Genomic DNA, 19,242 nt, shown 5'->3' with positions numbered 1-19,242 from the left:
GTGTTGTAGAAGATGATGGTGTTTCCATGGTAACTACGGAACCTCTGAATGTCCAAATGGGTCATATCTGATGACCATGAAAAGATGAAGAACTGTATTTTACACCAATCATTTACACGCATTGATAGAATTAATGGATCAACAGGAATTAAACAGTTTAGATCAGTAGATGGTTTGGGTCACTGGTGGATGTTTAGGTCTTAATGGGTTAAAAAAAACAGATAAAGAGGTAGAAGGTAAGTAGATGAGGTAATGTATGTGTGGAATGAGGAGTAGAAGTGGAAGCAACTTACAGGATATAATAACAAAACAAATGAAAACGTACTTGTTACTGTAGGTTTCAACATTTAGGTTTAGTGGTTTTAGAAGTTATTAAACCTTTTAGATCAGTAGATGGTTTTAGTCGACAGTGGATGTTTGGGTCTTTGTGAGTAAATCAGATCATAATCAGAACATCCACACAATCAGTGAATTAAATATAGGAAAGTATGTGATACAGAAGATAATATTCTAATAGATGGTGATTAATGACTAAATAAAGGTGAAATAGAGTAAAATTGCTTTAGGAAATGCCATAAAAGAAGCTCTGGGCCTTAATGGGTTAAAGTATCTATGACTTTATGTTCTGCGTGTTGAGACTGAATGATTATTAATCATGTCGGCGTTTGTCAGGACCCCTGGGAGTAGGTCTGAGGACCCACTTCCCCTCCATCAGTGGGCTGAACGCAGCGTTAATGCTCGGTCTACGTTACAGATGGAGCTTAACCCCAGGTTTAGGTTCCTTATAGAGATCACAGGCAAAGTAATGAGCCATGGGATCACAATTAGTGCGGAGATTAGAGATTGATTAGCTAATTATGATAATGCAACTGCTTATATTGAAATGCAAGCATCATGTTTCTACAGAAGAGAGTGGGAGGGGTGAGAGAGGATGTGTTCCAGTGCAGGAGAGAGAGAGAGAGAGTTAGAGAGGTACTTGTGTGAGAATGTGCTTGTTTTCAAAGTGTGCTGATGTATTTCTGTTATTGTTAATGTAAAGTTGCTGAGTCGTGGGAGGCTGTTGCTGGCGAGCTGCTTTGCATTTTGTTGGGATTTTAAAGACGGAGACAACATGAAACAAAAGCAACAGCAAAGATGCCATCGCTCCACTGTGTTCGTAATTACACTGATGAAAAATGAGGACTAGTCTGTAGAATGTAAAACAAATGAAGTGGAATGAGCAGTGATTTGTGACAGTGGTGTTGAATCACAGCTAATTATGATAAACAGCGTCTGCTTCTGTTAAAGTCTGAATGTGTGTGATGGTGTGACATGGAGGTCAGCCTCAGTCCTGTAGGTGTACATGAGGGAACCAGTGTTGGTGTGAGGGTTGGAAGGGCCACAAAGCAGAAGGCTGAAGCAACAGAACCAAGTCAAGGGCTCCACAACCTGGGAGACCTGGGGGGGGGGGCAAGGTTCTTATCGTTAACCAAAACTAACCAAATGACCAAAACTAGAACTGAAAAACATTGTCATTAACTGAAATAAATAAAAACGATAATTTAAAGAAAAAACCATAACTAACTGAAACTGTACTGTGTGTTTACTAAACTAACTAAAACAGATACAAATTCTGGATCCAATTCCCTTGGTTTTGGTCTTTGTCAATGTCAGATTGATGTTCAATGGATTTCTTTGTCTCTCTCAGTTTTCTGTGCTGTCTCCATACGACACTTTTTGCTCCGTCACTTGTGTTCACTTGTGGTTTCCAGTCGTCTTCTGGTCCCCACTCTACCTGGAAACATGGAGACTAAAGCAGCAGAGTCCTGTCTGGGATTGATTTGAATAGGAGCACAGAGAAGAAGAGAAAAGAGACCACTGAACTACAACTGAACTACAACTGAACTACAACTGAACTAAACTACAACTGAACTACAACTGAACTACAACTGAACTACAACTGAACTAAACTACAACTGAACTACAACTAAACTACAACTGAACCACAACTGAACTAAAACTGAACTAAAACTGAACTACAACTGAACTACACTACAACTGAACTACAACTAAACTACAACTAAACTACAACTGAACTAAAACTGAACTAAAACTGAACTACAACTGAACTAAACTACAACTGAACTACAACTAAACTACAACTAAACTACAACTGAACTAAAACTGAACTACAACTGAACTACAACTGAACTAAACTACAACTGAACTACAACTGAACTACAACTAAACTACAACTAAACTACAACTGAACTAAAACTGAACTAAAACTAAACTAAAACTAAACTAAAACTAAACTAAAACTGAACTACAACTGAACTACAACTGAACTACAACTGAACTACAACTGAACTAAAACTGAACTAAAACTGAACTACAACTGAACTAAACTACAACTGAACTACAACTAAACTACAACTAAACTACAACTGAACTAAAACTGAACTACAACTGAACTACAACTGAACTAAACTACAACTGAACTACAACTAAACTACAACTAAACTACAACTGAACTAAAACTGAACTAAAACTGAACTAAAACTGAACTACAGCTGAACTACAGCTGAACTAAACTACAACTGAACTACAACTAAACTACAACTGAACTAAAACTGAACTACAACTAAACTACAACTAAACTACAACTAAACTACAACTAAAGTAAACTACAACTGAACTACAACTAAACTACAACTAAACTACAACTGAACTACAAGTGAACTACAACTGAACTACAACTGAACTACGACTAAAGTAAACTACAACTGAACTACAACTAAACTACAACTAAACTACAACTGAACTACAACTAAACTACAACTAAACTACAACTGAACTAAACCTGAACTACAACTAAACTACAACTAAACTAAACTAAAACTAAACTAAAACTTAACTACAGCTGAACTACAACTAAACTAAACTACAACTAAACTAAAACTAAACTAAACTAAAACTAAACTACAACTAAAACTAAACTACAACTAAAACTAAACTACAACTAAACTACAACTAAACTACAACTAAACTACAACTAAACTAAAACTAAACTACAACTAAACTAAACCTGAACTAAAACTAAACCACAACTAAACTAAACCTGAACTAAAACTAAACTACAACTAAACTAAACCTGAACTAAAACTAAACCACAACTAAACTAAACCTGAACTAAAACTAAACTACAACTGAACTAAAAGTAAACTACAACTAAACTACAACTAAACTAAACCTGAACTAAAACTAAACTACAACTGAACTAAACCTGAACTAAAACTAAACTACAACTAAACTAAACCTGAACTAAAACTAAGCATTTAGAAAATAACAAAAACTAATAAAAATTATCAAACCTGCTCTAAAAACTAATTCAAACTGAATTAGAGAAAAAAAGTCCAGACTAAATAAAAGTAAACTAGAGTGAAAAATCCAAAACTATTGTAACCTTGGGGAGGGGATGACGACTATGGACTAAAGGTAGACTCGCTGTTTTATATCCTGCCAAAAATATACCTGGAACAGCGAATCCTGAACTGAGTGTGTCAGTAGTCACTTTTCCATTTCCATCAATTTGCGTGAATATAACTTGCACATAAAAATTTACCTAATGGAAAAAAATGACAATTTCACCAAAACTCTTGTTTTTCAATTAAAAGTGTTTGCGCTGGCAAGAGGTGGTTTTTCAGGCGTAGCGCAGCTGGTATATCATGCAAAACTACAATGGAAAGACCTTTTTCCACAACTAGAGTCACATGAATAAAAATCAAAAAACAGATGTTGACGGCTGTTACAACAAAAGAAGAAGAAGACATGGTGCCATATGTGTGGACACACCAGGAAACCCCATCATTTTTTAATTTAGTACAGGATAGAGGGGTAATATATAATAATAATGAATATATCTGTAAATAAACATGATATTTATGTTCGTCAACGTGTTTATGGAATGACTTCTCGTGTCATCTCATGATAATAAACAAATCATAGCATTTGTGATTTATTGGAAGAACCGACATTACGCACTTCTGTTTTTTTTTTTTTTTTTTTTACATTTAGTCAGTATCGGTAAAGTTTTGTGAATATGTTCGATGGAAAAGCAGCTAAGTGTGCACTGTTTTATGTCTTATTTTGCTTATGTTATTATTTTGATTATTTTGTTGTTTTCATGTGGTTTTTGGTTTTGTGCAGCGCTTTAGTCATTTCTGTTTTTTCTGAATGTGCCTTATGAATACGTTGGATTGGACTGGATCCTTAAGTTGCTGGGATGTGAATGTGTGCATGTTTTTGTGCACAAATGTACTGTAAGGACTTTGAGTACCATCAGCACAGAAAAGTGGAAGTCCATTTACCATGCTTTACTCAGGGAAAAGAATAACCAGTATAAATCCTAACCATGCTTTAAAAATCCCCAACTGTAAACATAACTTCAGCATTAAAAACGTGAACTAAAAAGACACAAAACAGCTAAATCTACTTCAACATGAAAAGTAGAAGTAGTCACTTGGACCCATATTTAGCTATCGTCATTAAGTCCTGACCCACTTCTATAGAATTCAAGAAATGAAAGGGTTTATTTAGTCAAAAAAAAAAAAAAAAAGGCTGTTAAGCACATATTAAACGTCAACAAATGTGGTTTTCAAACCCATTTTCATCCCTGCTTTCAGAGCACATTACTTTAAAAATAGAAGGATATTAAATCTGCAGGAGCTCAAACCAGGGGAAGAACTCCAGAATTAAACACACTCACCTTCCCTCTGCAGCGTCTCGTCTTTGTCTAAATCAGAAGAAATCATGTAAATATAAAGAAACTTAATGTTTGAAAGTGAAGCTGTTTTTCTTTTAGGATGAAACGCAGAGTTGAGCATTCGATTCACATCCAGGTCATGTCTGACAGTCTGATCAGTGACTGGTCATTACAAATGTCAATCATGTATTTAACCCTCCTACACTTAGTGTTTCTATAGCCGGAAAACACAGATGAAGAGTAGAAGTAGAAGAGTAGAAGTACTGTGTTTGCAAACATCATAAATAAAGCCGAAGTAACAGGGTGTCATTTGTTTAAATGAAATTTCAGTTTTGATTTGTATGTTTTTTTTTGTACTTTTTAATCATCATTTTACATAAATCCATGTTTAAATCCACAATTTATTTACTCTTTAATGTCAACAGTCACCTTTCAATCTACTGCACGTCTGCCACAAATATTTATCAAAACTAAAGTCTAACATTTTTGACGGCATATTACAGCCACATAAGAGAATAAAAACACTTTCCATTATGAGAATCAAGTCGTAAAATATCGAGGTCAAACACGTAATTTTATGCGAATAAAGTCGAATACAAAAAGAGTGATGATTTTACAAGAATGAACTCATAACATTGTAAGAATAAAGCCATGATATTATGAGAATTAAGTCATAGTTTAAAAAAAAAAATCATAATTTAACGAAAATAATGTACTTTTATGAGATTAAAGTTGTAATATTTTGAAAATTAATTTGCAATAGTGCGATTAAGAAGTTACAATTGAGGAATTGTAATTCCTAAGTAAATTGAGTAATATGCTCTAAATCTGTTCAGTGCTTACGACGAAAAACCCAAACGTGTGCGAACTGGCTTCCAAGTCCTTCAACTAATGCTAATGTGTTGATGGTGGGCGGGGCTAATGGGCTCAGTATTTGGCCTTTGTGCGTAAACCCCAAATGAAAGTACAACCTCACAAAATGTTCCAAGTTCTACATTATGCGATGAATGGGTACGGCTTTATTCTGGTAAATTATGATACTTTTTCCACCTGTTTTTAAATCACAACATTATTCTCATAATATTTTGAATTTATTGTCGAAATTTGATGACAGTCTCATAAAAGTACACTATTTTCATTAAATTATGACTTTTTTTTTTTAACTATGACTTTATTCTCATAATATTGTGACTCTTTTTGTATTCAACTTTATTTTCATAACATTACGGGTTTTATCTTGATATTTTACAACTTTATTCTCATAGTGACGCGTGTTTTTATTTTCTTATGTGGCCCTAACGCCGTCATAAACATCACATAACTAAGCATTTATTTATTTTATAATCTTTTCAGAATAAGTCCATGAGTAAATCTAAGTTGAGGGTTTCTAGCAGGAAGAACGAAGGAGAAAAACATGAGCGAGTCCATGAATGAGAATGAGTCCATGACCCATTTTTGGGTCACAGTCCACCATGTGAGGAAACCTGTTTGACTTTTATATTTGATGGTTTTGTGTGTGTGCGCTGCAGTTTAGCTGTGGGTCATGTCGAAGGCTGAGCTGATTTGAACTCCTTTTAATACTGTTGGTGGTTGAAAGCTTCATTCTATTCATCATGTGTTTTGCACATACAGCCCAGTTGGTCTCAAACGGGTCAGACCAGTAAAATAATAACATAATAACCTATAAATAATGACAACTCCAATTTTTTCTTTTAATTTTACTGCAAAAAAAGTTTAATTGGATTATGAAAATGTTGACTTTTGTAAACCATCCTTTCATTAACAGTGTGAATAACCTGATCATCCTGAACTTTCTAATGTAAAATAAGTATAATTTTAACAATATTATTCCTCAGTTTATCATTTACACGTGTATGACCACTGACAGATCACAGTGGATCTACAAAGGCATCAAACATTTAGGAACAGTCAGTGTGAAAAATCTGGAGTTGAGGATTTTGTGTGTGGAAGTAAAGTGAGTTTACCTTTGACTGTTCATATCTACAGTGGCATTTGTGCACTTTGTAAATTCATCCCATGGTCCAGATTGGAGCCCTATTCTTTTTTTTTTCCCACTCAGAAGCACAGGCCTGTTTTGAGGTTGGCCATGCTGCATTTTCCAGAAAATAAACTGTATTATTAAATAGTTTATTTAGATTAAATGCACTTTTTGTTCTTGCACTTTATTCTGTTGCTACCTTGACCAGTGAATTTTCCCTGTGTGGGTCAAGAAAGTCTGATTTAATCTAATCTAGTCTAATGTTATCTAATCTGATCTAGTCTAATGTCATCTAATCTAATCTAGTGTAATGTAATATAGTCTAACCTAATCTAGTCTAGTCTAATCTAATCTAATGTTGTCTAATCTAGTCTAATCTAATCTAGTCTAGTCTAATATAATCTATCCAAATCTAATCTAGTCTAATTCAATCTAATCTGATCTAGTGTAGTGTAATATAGTCTAACCTAATCTAGTCTAGTCTAATGTTATCTAATCTGATCTAGTCTAATCTCATCTAATCCAATCTAGTGTAATGTAATATAGTCTAACCTAATCTAGTCTAGTCTAATCTAATCTAATGTTGTCTAATCTAGTCTAATCTAATCTAGTCTAGTCTAATATAATCTATCCAAATCTAATCTAGTCTAATCTAATCTGATCTCGTGTAGTGTAATATAGTCTAACCTAATCTAGTCTAGTCTAATGTTATCTAATCTGATCTAGTCTAATCTCATCTAATCCAATCTAGTGTAATGTAATATAGTCTAACCTAGTCTAGTCTAATCTAATCTAATGTTGTCTAATCTAGTCTAATTAAATCTAGTCTAGTCTAATATAATCTATCCAAATCTAATCTAGTCTAATCTAATCTGATCTAGTGTAGTGTAATATAGTCTAACCTAATCTAGTCTAGTCTAATGTTATCTAATCTGATCTAGTCTAATCTCATCTAATCCAATCTAGTGTAATGTAATATAGTCTAACCTAATCTAGTCTAGTCTAATCTAATCTAATGTTGTCTAATCTAGTCTAATCTAATCTAGTCTAGTCTAATATAATCTATCCAAATCTAATCTAGTCTAATCTAATCTGATCTAGTGTAGTGTAATATAGTCTAACCTAATCTAGTCTAGTCTAATGTTATCTAATCTGATCTAGTCTAATCTCATCTAATCCAATCTAGTGTAATGTAATATAGTCTAACCTAGTCTAGTCTAATCTAATCTAATGTTGTCTAATCTAGTCTAATCTAATCTAGTCTAGTCTAATATAATCTATCCAAATCTAATCTAGTCTAATCTAATCTGATCTAGTGTAGTGTAATATAGTCTAACCTAATCTAGTCTAGTCTAATGTTATCTAATCTGATCTAGTCTAATCTCATCTAATCCAATCTAGTGTAATGTAATATAGTCTAACCTAGTCTAGTCTAGTCTAATCTAATCTAATGTTGTCTAATCTAGTCTAATCTAATCTAGTCTAGTCTAATATAATCTATCCAAATCTAATCTAGTCTAATTTAATCTAATCTGATCTAGTGTAGTGTAATATAGTCTAACCTAATCTAGTCTAGTCTAATGTTATCTAATCTGATCTAGTCTAATCTCATCTAATCCAATCTAGTGTAATGTAATATAGTCTAACCTAATCTAGTCTAGTCTAATCTAATCTAATCTAATGTTGTCTAATCTAGTCTAATCTAATCTAGTCTAATATAATCTATCCAAATCTAATCTAGTCTAATTTAATCTAATCTGATCTAGTGTAGTGTAATATAGTCTAACCTAATCTAGTCTAGTCTAATGTTATCTAATCTGATCTAGTCTAATCTCATCTAATCTAATCTAGTGTAATGTAATATAGTCTAACCTAATCTAGTCTAGTCTAATCTAATGTTGTCTAATCTAGTCTAATCTAGTCTAGTCTAATATAATCTATCCAAATCTAATCTAGTCTAATCTAAAATGATCTAGTGTAGTGTAATATAGTCTAACCTAATCTAGTCTAATCTAATGTTGTCTAATCTAGTCTAATCTAATCTAGTCTAATCTAGTCTAACCTAATCTAGTCTAGTCTAATATAATCTATCCAAATCTAATCTATCCTAAACTAATCTAGTCTAATCTAATACAATCGAGTCTAATCTAGTCTAATCTAGGCAAATCTAATCTAATCTAAACTAATCTAGTCTAATCCAGTCTAGCCTAGTCTAGTCTAATACAATCAAGTCTAATCTAATCTAATCTAATCTAATCTAATCTAATCTAATCTAATCTAATATAATTTAATCTAATCTAATCTATCCTAAACTAATCTAGTCTAATCTAATACAATCGAGTCTAATCTAGTCTAGCCTAGTCTAGTCTAAGACAATCAAGTCTAATCTAATCTAATCTAATCTATCCTAAACTAATCTAGTCTAGTCTAATACAATCGAGTCTAATCTAATCTAATCTAATCTAGGCAAATCTAGTCTAATCTAATCTATTCTAAACTAATCAAGTCTAATCTAATCTAGTCTAGTCTAATACAATCGAGTCTAATCTAGTCTAGCCTAGTCCAGTCTAATACAATCAAATCTAATCTAGTCTAATCTAATCTAATCTAATCTAGGCAAGTCTATCCTAAACTAATCTAGTCTAATCTAGTGTAGTTTAATACAATTGAGTCTAATCTAGTCTAGTCTAATCTAATCTAATCTAATCTAGGCAAGTATAATCTATCCTAAAGTAATCTAGTCTAATCTAGTGTAGTCTAATACAATCTAATCTAATCTAAGAAGGACATGAATGAAACACTTCAGGCTTCACAAACATTCAGAAAGTGAAAGTACGATATTATTAAAGCCAAGTGACCTCCGTGTATGTGTGTGTGTGTGTGTGTGTGTGTGTGTATGTGTGTGTCAGGGGTTCACACTAAATCCGTACAGAGTTGACTGAGTTTGTCGTACTCATGTATTTTTGGTCAGTGAACAGACTAGTGAAAAGGGCAGGTTGACAGGACCAGTATTTTGGGAGATCTTCATCGTTTTGAATACAACAGCTGTACATTCATGTTGCTGTGGCCAGAACGCTTTGGTGGTGACTGCTGGACAAATGCACAACAGCGTAAAAACGACCACATCTAGAACGTGTGGAGGTCCGCAGGTCAACACACTAGTGATTTAAAGCTGTAAAGAACGGGAATACTCCTTCACTAGTACTTTAAATGTGTACAGTACTGCAGTACAGTACCATTGAACTGCATTTCTTTCTGAAAATCAGCAGCCATGTTCCATTTCAATCAAAATGTCCAACAGCATAACAACTAGCACATGCAGCGTGCTAGTTTTCACATATAAGCGGCAGCTGTGATCATTGTCGTGTGTATCATCTTTGCTGTAACGGACACAGTAGAACTGACCGCAGCTGTGGATCAGGACTGACGGTGTTTGTGTTTGTGTTTGTGTTTGTTCAGGCATGCGTATCCTGGTCAACCTGCTGCTGGACACCCTCCCCATGCTGGGTAACGTCCTCCTCCTCTGCTTCTTCGTCTTCTTCATCTTCGGCATCATCGGGGTACAGCTGTGGGCGGGACTTCTGAGGAACCGCTGCTACCCAGAGGAGAACTTCACCCTGTGAGTCCCCGCCCCTTTCTCTCTGTCCGTCCGTCCGTCTGTACACCTGTATTTGTCATGGCTCTGTCCTCTCTCCTCTCATAACCTTCCTCACTTCGACTGCAGAAGATTAATTACATCATCTACTCAATTTACTGATATTACCGCGGGGAGAGATGAAGGCTCGGTGTTAATATAATGAGGCTGATTGCAAAGCAAAACTTGCACAAAGCAAATATCATTATCTCACAATCATGTCTACCACTTAATTAAAAACTGGGACTCTTTCTGTTTCACCTCCAGCCCACCCTGGTCTCTTTTACCCAGTTACCCTTCACAGCCTTCACTGCACTCGGCACTACAGCGATGACTTTTACAAAGCAAATAAACCCAGAAGATCACATCGTATTCATCTCACATCCAGTTTTAATCACAGTTTTCTCACCAAGGTACAACCAAACCCTAGCTTTCTGGTTACTTATACTGAGTAGGAATGCTCTTTTTTTGTCTGACCAGAAATGTTGCTTTTTTTGCATAGTTTCCAATTTATTTATTCATTTGAATGGGATAGTGAGCATTAACAAGGATTTCTGCAGGTCATTAAAAAGCATTAAAAGTCATTAAATAGATTTTGTGAAAATTAAGGCCTTAAATGGCATTAAAAAGTATTAAATTCAATGTCCAGGGGCATTAAAACATTAAATACACTTGATAGAAAAAAATCACAATTCACGTTATTCACAGTTTATTTTGATTATATAAGCATTTCATAATTTTGATCAGAAGTATAGTGTGATGATTGACAGGTGGGAACCCTTCAGCTGTTTATTGTTTATGGCTGATACACAGTTCTGTGAGCGTGTTCATGCTGTGGCGAAAGAGCGGAGGGAATATTAGCAAATGTCAGAAAAATGGGAAAATGCAAGTTTCAGCAGAACTGATTGGAGGAGGAACTATTCAAAAAAAGCCGTTGACGGTAAATTGTCATGAAACTATTTATAAAACTGTATCTGCAGTTGGACGTGGGCATTAAATTTGTTTGAAGTTGCGTTAAAAAGGGGATTAAAAAGCATTCAGTTAGATTTGCTGACACCTGTAGAAACCCTGTTTAATGAACACATGCTTTCACATGAATGTAAACACTCCAGATTTTAGCCAAAGGCTAGTTTCCATCCGTTGTCCCACAGAAGATGTTCCATAAAAACAGTAAAAGCACAAACAACTATAAAATTCTACACAATAGCCAAATAGTTCAACCATGCACATATTATTTACATGATCTTATACTTTCCACATGATTGCACCAGAATTCATGCGTATAGACCAGCCACATTATCTCAGACCAAATAAACTCATCTTAATCTGTGCACACATCTGTCATTATCAGACATATTCAGCTATACACACATCAGCACATCCTAACGCCACATAAGAGAATAAAAACACTTTTCACTATGAGAATAGAGTCGTAAAATATCAAGATAAAACACGTAATTTTATGAGATTAAAGTCAAATACAAAAAGAGGGATGATTTTACAAGAATAAAGTCGTAATAGTGAGAATAAAGTCACACTTAAAAAGATCATAATTTAATGAAAATAATGTACTTGTATGAGATTAAAGTTGTAAGATTTTGAGAGTAAAGCCATACTATGAGAATAAAGTCGTAGTTTAAAAAAAAACCTCATGATATAATGAAAATAATGTTGTACTTTTATAAGATTGAAGTCATAATGGTTTAAAAATAAATTTGCAATAGTGCGATTAAAAAGTCACAATGTTGGAATTGTAAGCTTTAAGTAAACTGAGTAATTTGAGTAAGTTGAGTAATCCTAATGTCAGTCTGTACTTATCAGCATCTTTACCTCCGCCTGAAGGTATTGTGATCACTTTGCTTTGTGTGTTTGTTTGTTTGTTTGTTAGCAAGATAACTCAAAAAGTTATGGACAGATTTTCATGAAATTTTCAGGAAATGTTGATACTGGCACAAGGAAGAAATGATTAAATTTTGGTGGTGATCGGGGGCGGGGGGGGGTGCAGATCTGTCTTGGTGGCGGTCTGCGCTCTCCGAGTACTTTTCTTGTTTATTTTAGTTTTTTCCCCTGTAAGTCGCTTTGGAAAAAAGCATCTGCCAAATCTGTAAATGTAAATAATAGAGGAATAGAAGCCTGGAGTTGGACGTTGACAGTGTGTAAAGTTTCACTTTCATTTCACACCAGTGTTAGTTACATTAGTTATGAACCGCACCCCCACGTACATAACTGCCCACCCCCGCACCGACAAAAAAACAAAACAAAACCCCCCCTCCCCCCTCTGTTTTGTGGGCACATTGCACCCTGCATTACTCCTTGGACTCACTGTGATGCACAAACCCAAAGCCAGTCTGCCTCTGTCTGAAAGGTCCCAGCTGCTGATGGAATGCTAATAGAATCCACCAGGTGACTGCCGCTTCATTTCTCTGCAAAATCTAACCTTTAAACTTCGGACACACATCAATTTTATTTTTCAACATCTCTTAGTTTTTTTTCTCATGACCCCCGCTCCTTCTCTTTGGAGCGGAAACTCATTTCACTTCCTGTGGTCGCTGCAGTAGTCTGAAATGCCTTGAACGTCCTGTGTCTCAGCGACTGTTGGATGTTTATTCAGAATGAAGCGACAGAAATTCAATTACTCCTCTGTCATGTCACTTCAGAAATCTGGGGAGAGTGAGAGCTCTGCTGTGGATTTAAGACGTCTACTGATGCACTTTAGTGTTTGTGTTCTTTACTAGTACATGTTCTGTATTTGTGGATGTGTATCTATTTGTGCAGCTCCTGTACCAGAGGAAACCGCTGTCAATCATACAGCGATATCCTTCAGCTGTTACACAACATTTTGCATCGTCTTCACATCAAATTCTTATAATATTCTCTGTCACCCTTCCCTCCAAACCATAGACATAGTACACACTGAAAATACTTTAGAAGAAGAAGAGGAAGAGCTGTTACTATCTATTAGACCTGAAAAGCTTATATTTTCACTCAGTGGCTCCTTAAAATCATTTGAAAAAACCTGGAGACCTCTCTTAAATTATACTGAAACCTTGACATCTCCGCCTGATTGTGATGACTGATCACCCCCCCCCCCCCCCTTTTTTTTTTTTTTGTTTTGTTTTTCTTTTTTTTTTCTTGGTTCTGTTTTGCTTGTTTTTTTTTCTGTTTGTTTTGTTTTAGATACTTATCATATTTTGGGGTTTTTCTGGTTTTGTTTCTTTGTTTTGTTAATTATCAATTGTTGTATCTATTCTGTACTGATTACTTGTCAGTATTGGATTTACATTTACATTTACATTAAGGATTGTCTTCTTTTGGGTAGGGTGGGATTGTGGGAGGGACAAAAAGAAAAATGAAAGAGTGAAAGTCCTTTTTATGACATTGCACTGTCACACCTGTGAAATTACTTCCAATAAAGAAAGTTAATAAAAAAAAAAGAAAATACCTTAGATAAGAAGGAATGACGTGGTGATTCATCATTTTTGTTTTGACAATAATGCGAATTTAATCACAATATTACTGTGCCCTTTCAGTCTCTATCTCCACTGGCAATAAAGATACAAAGACAATATTTTCTTTTTTTTAATAATATTTTTGTTGGTTTTTCAGATTTAATGAACATGAAGAATAGAAAGAACAATGAATAACAAAACATACAGAAAGAAAATCCCACCCCAAACTAATGACGCGCACTGCCATAAATTTAAAAGTTGGATAAGAGAGAAAAAGAAATAAACACATAAAATTAAAAACATAAATAAATAAATGGGGGAAGAAAATAATAAATATGTAAATATATATAATGCAGAAGAACGTAACAGGAGAGAGGTAAACGAGTAGCACATGTGAAATACATGAAAAAACAATCAGCTAACATCTTCCAGGTACAAATGATGAGTCTATAAAACGGCCTCCAGAATGTGTCCGGTTTGTGATCAAGATCATAAATGGACCACTGCAACAACATTCACAGTCACGGAAAAAATGGTTAGACCATCAAAAGTCTCAGAAACAACAGTTCTGCAATCCAGTCCTAACTCCTGTGTGTGTCATGTGACTAAAACAGACAGAAAAGAAAACATGGAATGGATAAAAGCACTGTTTTTGTCAGTACAATGACACAGATACTGATGGAAGAACTGAAGGGATTTTGTTTTTTATCCAGAAAACATGTTAAATGGATAGATCTCAGCTGTGAAGTGAAACTACTATGAGCTGTTTGTGTTGTTCTTATTGGCCCAATCCCAATTCACCCCTTACCCCTCCCCCTTGGCCCTTGCACTTGACACTACCCCTTAAAATGGAGCTGCAAGTGGTAGGGGTTGAAACATTACCCTGTGAAATGGGACAACTTTTAAAGACCTGTTGCGTCATCGATGCCGCTACGAACAGATGCGACAACTGTGTTTCTGAAAGCATCCCCCATGTCGTCAGCAGCTGTAACCCTCTCTGTTTCATGGGCTTTGGTCATCTTTTTACGGCTATCAACTATAAACCGCAGAAATGCGATCTATAACACATTGAAACAGCATTAAATGGACAATCAAACGATCAAGTTGTTCAAGGTGCTGCAGACTTTGGTGACCAGTTTTTCCTCAGATCTGTCCATCCTCAGTCATATCTTCAGTTTCATGAATCTGTCAGTCTGTCTGTTATTCCTCAGCTGAATCTCTTGCACTGTGGTGAACAGTTTCTTAGTTCCATCCACCACAAACAAACCATGTGTTTACAAACTGAGCTGGGAGGGAGCTGGGCATCTGAGGAATTTTGTCACGACGTGCATTGTGGAAGTGAAGGCTCGCACAGCCACCTGACAGCGGCGGCTGGAACAGATACGATGTGGAAACGGCAGGAGCTCTCTTCCCTCTATGCATATTCCTCTAGCTGTTTCCGTGTTTCAGCCGTTTTCGCGTCGTGTTTCATCCATATAATACCATATGGTTCTGCTTTCGCTATCAGGCGGCTGCGCAAACCTCCCTTTCCCACAATGCACAGCGCGACAAAATTCCTCAGATGCCCAGTTCCCTCCCAGCTCAGTTTGTAAACACATGGTTTGTTTGTGGTGGATGGAACTAAGGAACTGTTCACTGTAATGACAGAGATTCAGCTGAGGAATGACAGACAGACCAACAGACGAATGAAACTGAGGATAGGACTGAGGATGGACAGATCTGAGGAAAAACTGGTCACCAAAGTCTCCAGCACCTTTAACGAAGAAAATCTGTACATTTGTGTGTTTCTTTCATCACACTGCTGCACTTTTCTGCTGTGTTTACCTCCATCTTGCCAATGATTCAAACAGAATTATGGGAAATTTCTCCTACCCCTCCGTTTGTAGTGTGGTCCTGGGGAATCTCCGTTTGGACAGCCAAACAGCTCTCCGCCTTAGCCCTTCTCGTCCGTCTAATCGAGAATCGGGGCAACACGACCCTTTCACCTGTACGTGCAAAATGGAGGGTGAGGGGTGAGGGGGAGGGGCCAAGGGGTGAACTGGGATTCAGCCATTATATTTGTCCAAACAAATGTACACTACCAGTCCAAAGTGTGGACTCACCTGTTTTTTCTTTATTTTTATGACCATTTCCATCGTAGATTCTCACTGAAGGCATCAAAACTATGAATGAACACACATGGAATTATGTTGTTAAAGAAGTGTGACATAACTCAAAACATGTTTCATATTTTAGACTCTTCAAAATAGCCACATTTTGCTTTTATTACTGCTTTGCACATTCTTGGCATTCTCTGGATGCGCTTCTTGAGGTGTGGTGTTGTGTTTTCCAAAAGTCTTGAAGGAGTTCCCAGTGTTGCTGAGCACTGGTTGGCCGTCTGCCGTCCATCTCATGTCATTTAAATGAGAAGGGGAGTCCAAACTTTGGACTGGTAGTGGACCTTTAGTTGTGCCAGGCGTTAAAATGAACAAGAAATAGAAGAAAACAAGGGGTGGTCTAATCATTTTTTCTGCGACTGTATTTATCGTAATTCCCACAGCAGTGAAGGCAGCATGAGCTCCTGCAGAAACCTGATATCCAGACATGTCCGACTCGGACTCATTCTAAGTTAATGAACACTTAGTGGTTCTCATTTTTGTGTGATTATACACCAATGAAAACACATTATGATTATTATTATTCTTATTATGTTCCATGTCCGTAATTAGATCCTCCTAAAGCCCCTATAATCTTTAGGAGTGCAGCTCATACATAAACACATGTAATGACTGGGGTTCTGTCTGTGTTGAGTCAGAATCTGCAGCCAAGTATTTGATTAGGCTGCCTTTGGCTGTGCAAAGGTGTGGGCTGGAAGGTGGATCACATCCAGTCCAGAGAGAAAATGATGATCTGATGAGAGGCTTTTGGGGTTGGTCATCGCCATGGTAACCAACACAGAGATGAGATGTAATGGGGATGTAATCACGGGATGTCCTGACCCGCCTGAATTCTTTTAGTTGGGTTGCCAACGTTATTAAAACACAAACTCGGGCAGGTTTTCGTTGAACTACAAAGACGACGGTTGTAAATCAGTGTTTCAGACAACAGAAGCTCAAAGTGTACAAACACACACCTTGGACTGCTGTGTCCGCTGTCAGGCATCCAGTGTCTCATCAGGGGTAAAATAAGTGTTTAACTGTTGTTGGTGCACACTGTCTGGTGACAGTTCTACCCCCCCCCCCCCCCATATAGCTGATTTTCAGTCAGATAATGAGTTACGCTGTGATGTCTGCCGTCACCGGGTGTTAACTCAGTCACACAAAATGGGGGGGGGTGTCTGTGGATGGGGTGTGAGTGGGGGGGAACAAACACGACAAATGAGTCAACTGACACATTTTTCTTCATCTTCTGCAGTTTCACAAGGAGAAACAAGTCACTGCTATTGTCTTTTAACTGTTTTTACTCTGCTTTTATACTTTTATACTGATTATATCTTTGGCTTTTCTGCTGGTCGTATCTTTTAATCTTTTATTTCCTCCATGTCTCTGCTCACCAAGATTCAAAGCGTTTTATTGTCGTGTACAGTAGGGCTGTCAAACTCAATTTAGTTCAGTTCCACATTCACCCCAATTTGATCTGCAGTGGGCCGAACCAGTAAAATAACAGTGAAAAAAGTAAAATTATATTATGATCAGGTTTATGTCTACAAAGTCTCATTAAAAATCTGAATAACATGAACGACTTGAATTCTTAAGAAAAACAAGTGGAATTTTAACAGTATTCTGCCTCGGTTTATCAGTTTATCATTTACACATGTGTGTTACAATCGAACAAAACATTTAGTCACAGGCAGAATATTAGTAAAATTGCATTTACTTTTCTTGAGACATTTCTGTTTGTTCATATTTGTTCAGGTTATTCACGTTTTTCGTAAAAGTATAGTTTGGTAATGTAAACATTTTCATGTAATTTTACTTTTTTACAGCAAAAAACAAAGAGAGAATTTGGGGTTGGACTGTATGTGTGTGTATGTGGAACCTGAATTAAAATGATTTTGACACCATTGATTGTTAATATCTTCAGTGTAATATTTGCATTTCACAAATTCATCCTGTGGGCCAGATTGGACCTTCTGGTGGGCCGGATTTGGCCCTCGGGACACATGTTTGACACCTGTAGTGTACAGTAAAGAAGCAGGTTTTTCTGTACAATGAAAATCTTATTTTGCCGTCCACACTGAATGCCATGAGAATTTAACCCTTTAAACTCTAAGCCTAAAGTGGTCTGTCTGGACTTTTTTTTCTTATTTTGACCATGAAAAGGTTTGAAAAAATGCTGTGAGTGAGTCCTTTGCCCAATTTTCCAGAGCACAGGGGTCACCATTCCTGGTCCTCGAGGGCCAGTATCCTGCATGTTTTAGATGTTGGGTTAGGGTTAGGTGTTAATGATAGGATTTGAATCAGGTGTGTTGAAAGAGGGAAACATCTAAAACATGCAGGATACCAGCCCTTGAGGACCAGGAATGGTGACCCCTGACTTAAAACTTTCCAAATCTAGCAGTCATTTATTATTGACTGCATGTTATAATTCTGCTAAAACCATTTCTTCTCCAGCTTCTAGTACAGGCTTTAGTGAAGGCATTAGTGAAATCACTGTGATGACCCAATAAAGCCTCAGGTTTCAGAAACCGTTGGAATTTTTCCAATTGGACAAACAGTGAAAGAGTTCCAGCCATCCAAACTGCACATGCACAGGGTGTGTCAGCGATGACGCGTCAGGTTTTAAAGAGGTGAGATGTAAAAAATTTGAAGTAGAATAATTTAACTAGGAAATTAAAAAACAAACAAACAAAAAAGAAGTGGCATTTAAGAACGGCGTGCAAATGACAATAAGCATGAAATATAAAGTATGATTCAAAAAGTGAGTCATCTTTGCTGGACTGACAGCAGCCAAGAAAATGATTGCAACTCGCTGGAAGCCACCTCATTCTCTAACTCTCGTTTTTGGATGTCATATACGTGGAGCTTTCAACTACTCATTTAATAGTGCTTTCTCTAACTATCCAATCTTGGATTCTCTCGTTTTTGGATGTCATATACGTGGAGCTTTCAACTACTCATTTAATAGTGCTAATGAAAGCACTCTAAATACCTGGCGTAGCACTGCTGACTCTTTGAAAAACATGCTGGAAGTTAATTTTGCACTGGCTCGGTCATCGTAGTGCCTCTAGATGTCAAGTCCCCTCTTTCTTGTCTATATGTGTTTGTGTGTCTCTATGTGCCTGTATGTTTTGTGTGTGCATTTTTGTAGATTACGTATTCATTTTTATGTTTTGAGTGTGTAGTTCACCTTACTTTTCTTTTATTATCATCAGACTATCACTGTGTTCTTTTGGCATCCCATGACATATTCATATGTCTTGGGCCCACTGTTGGTA

At 36.3% G+C, this 19,242-nt stretch overlaps 1 protein-coding gene across 1 annotated transcript in view; it reads left to right on the top strand.

Moving 5' to 3' along the window:
* LOC115428136 (voltage-dependent T-type calcium channel subunit alpha-1I-like) overlaps positions 1-19,242 on the top strand; it is a 432,180-nt gene that overhangs the window by 85,403 nt on the left and 327,535 nt on the right. The window contains 1 exon segment of the mRNA XM_030146986.1: positions 10,203-10,390. Within this exon segment, the coding sequence (XP_030002846.1) occupies positions 10,203-10,390 (188 nt within the window).

Source organism: Sphaeramia orbicularis, chromosome 1 (genome assembly GCF_902148855.1).
Source record: "Sphaeramia orbicularis chromosome 1, fSphaOr1.1, whole genome shotgun sequence".
Lineage (NCBI taxonomy): Eukaryota > Metazoa > Chordata > Actinopteri > Kurtiformes > Apogonidae > Sphaeramia > Sphaeramia orbicularis.
This window is presented reverse-complemented; position numbering and strand designations above follow the sequence as displayed.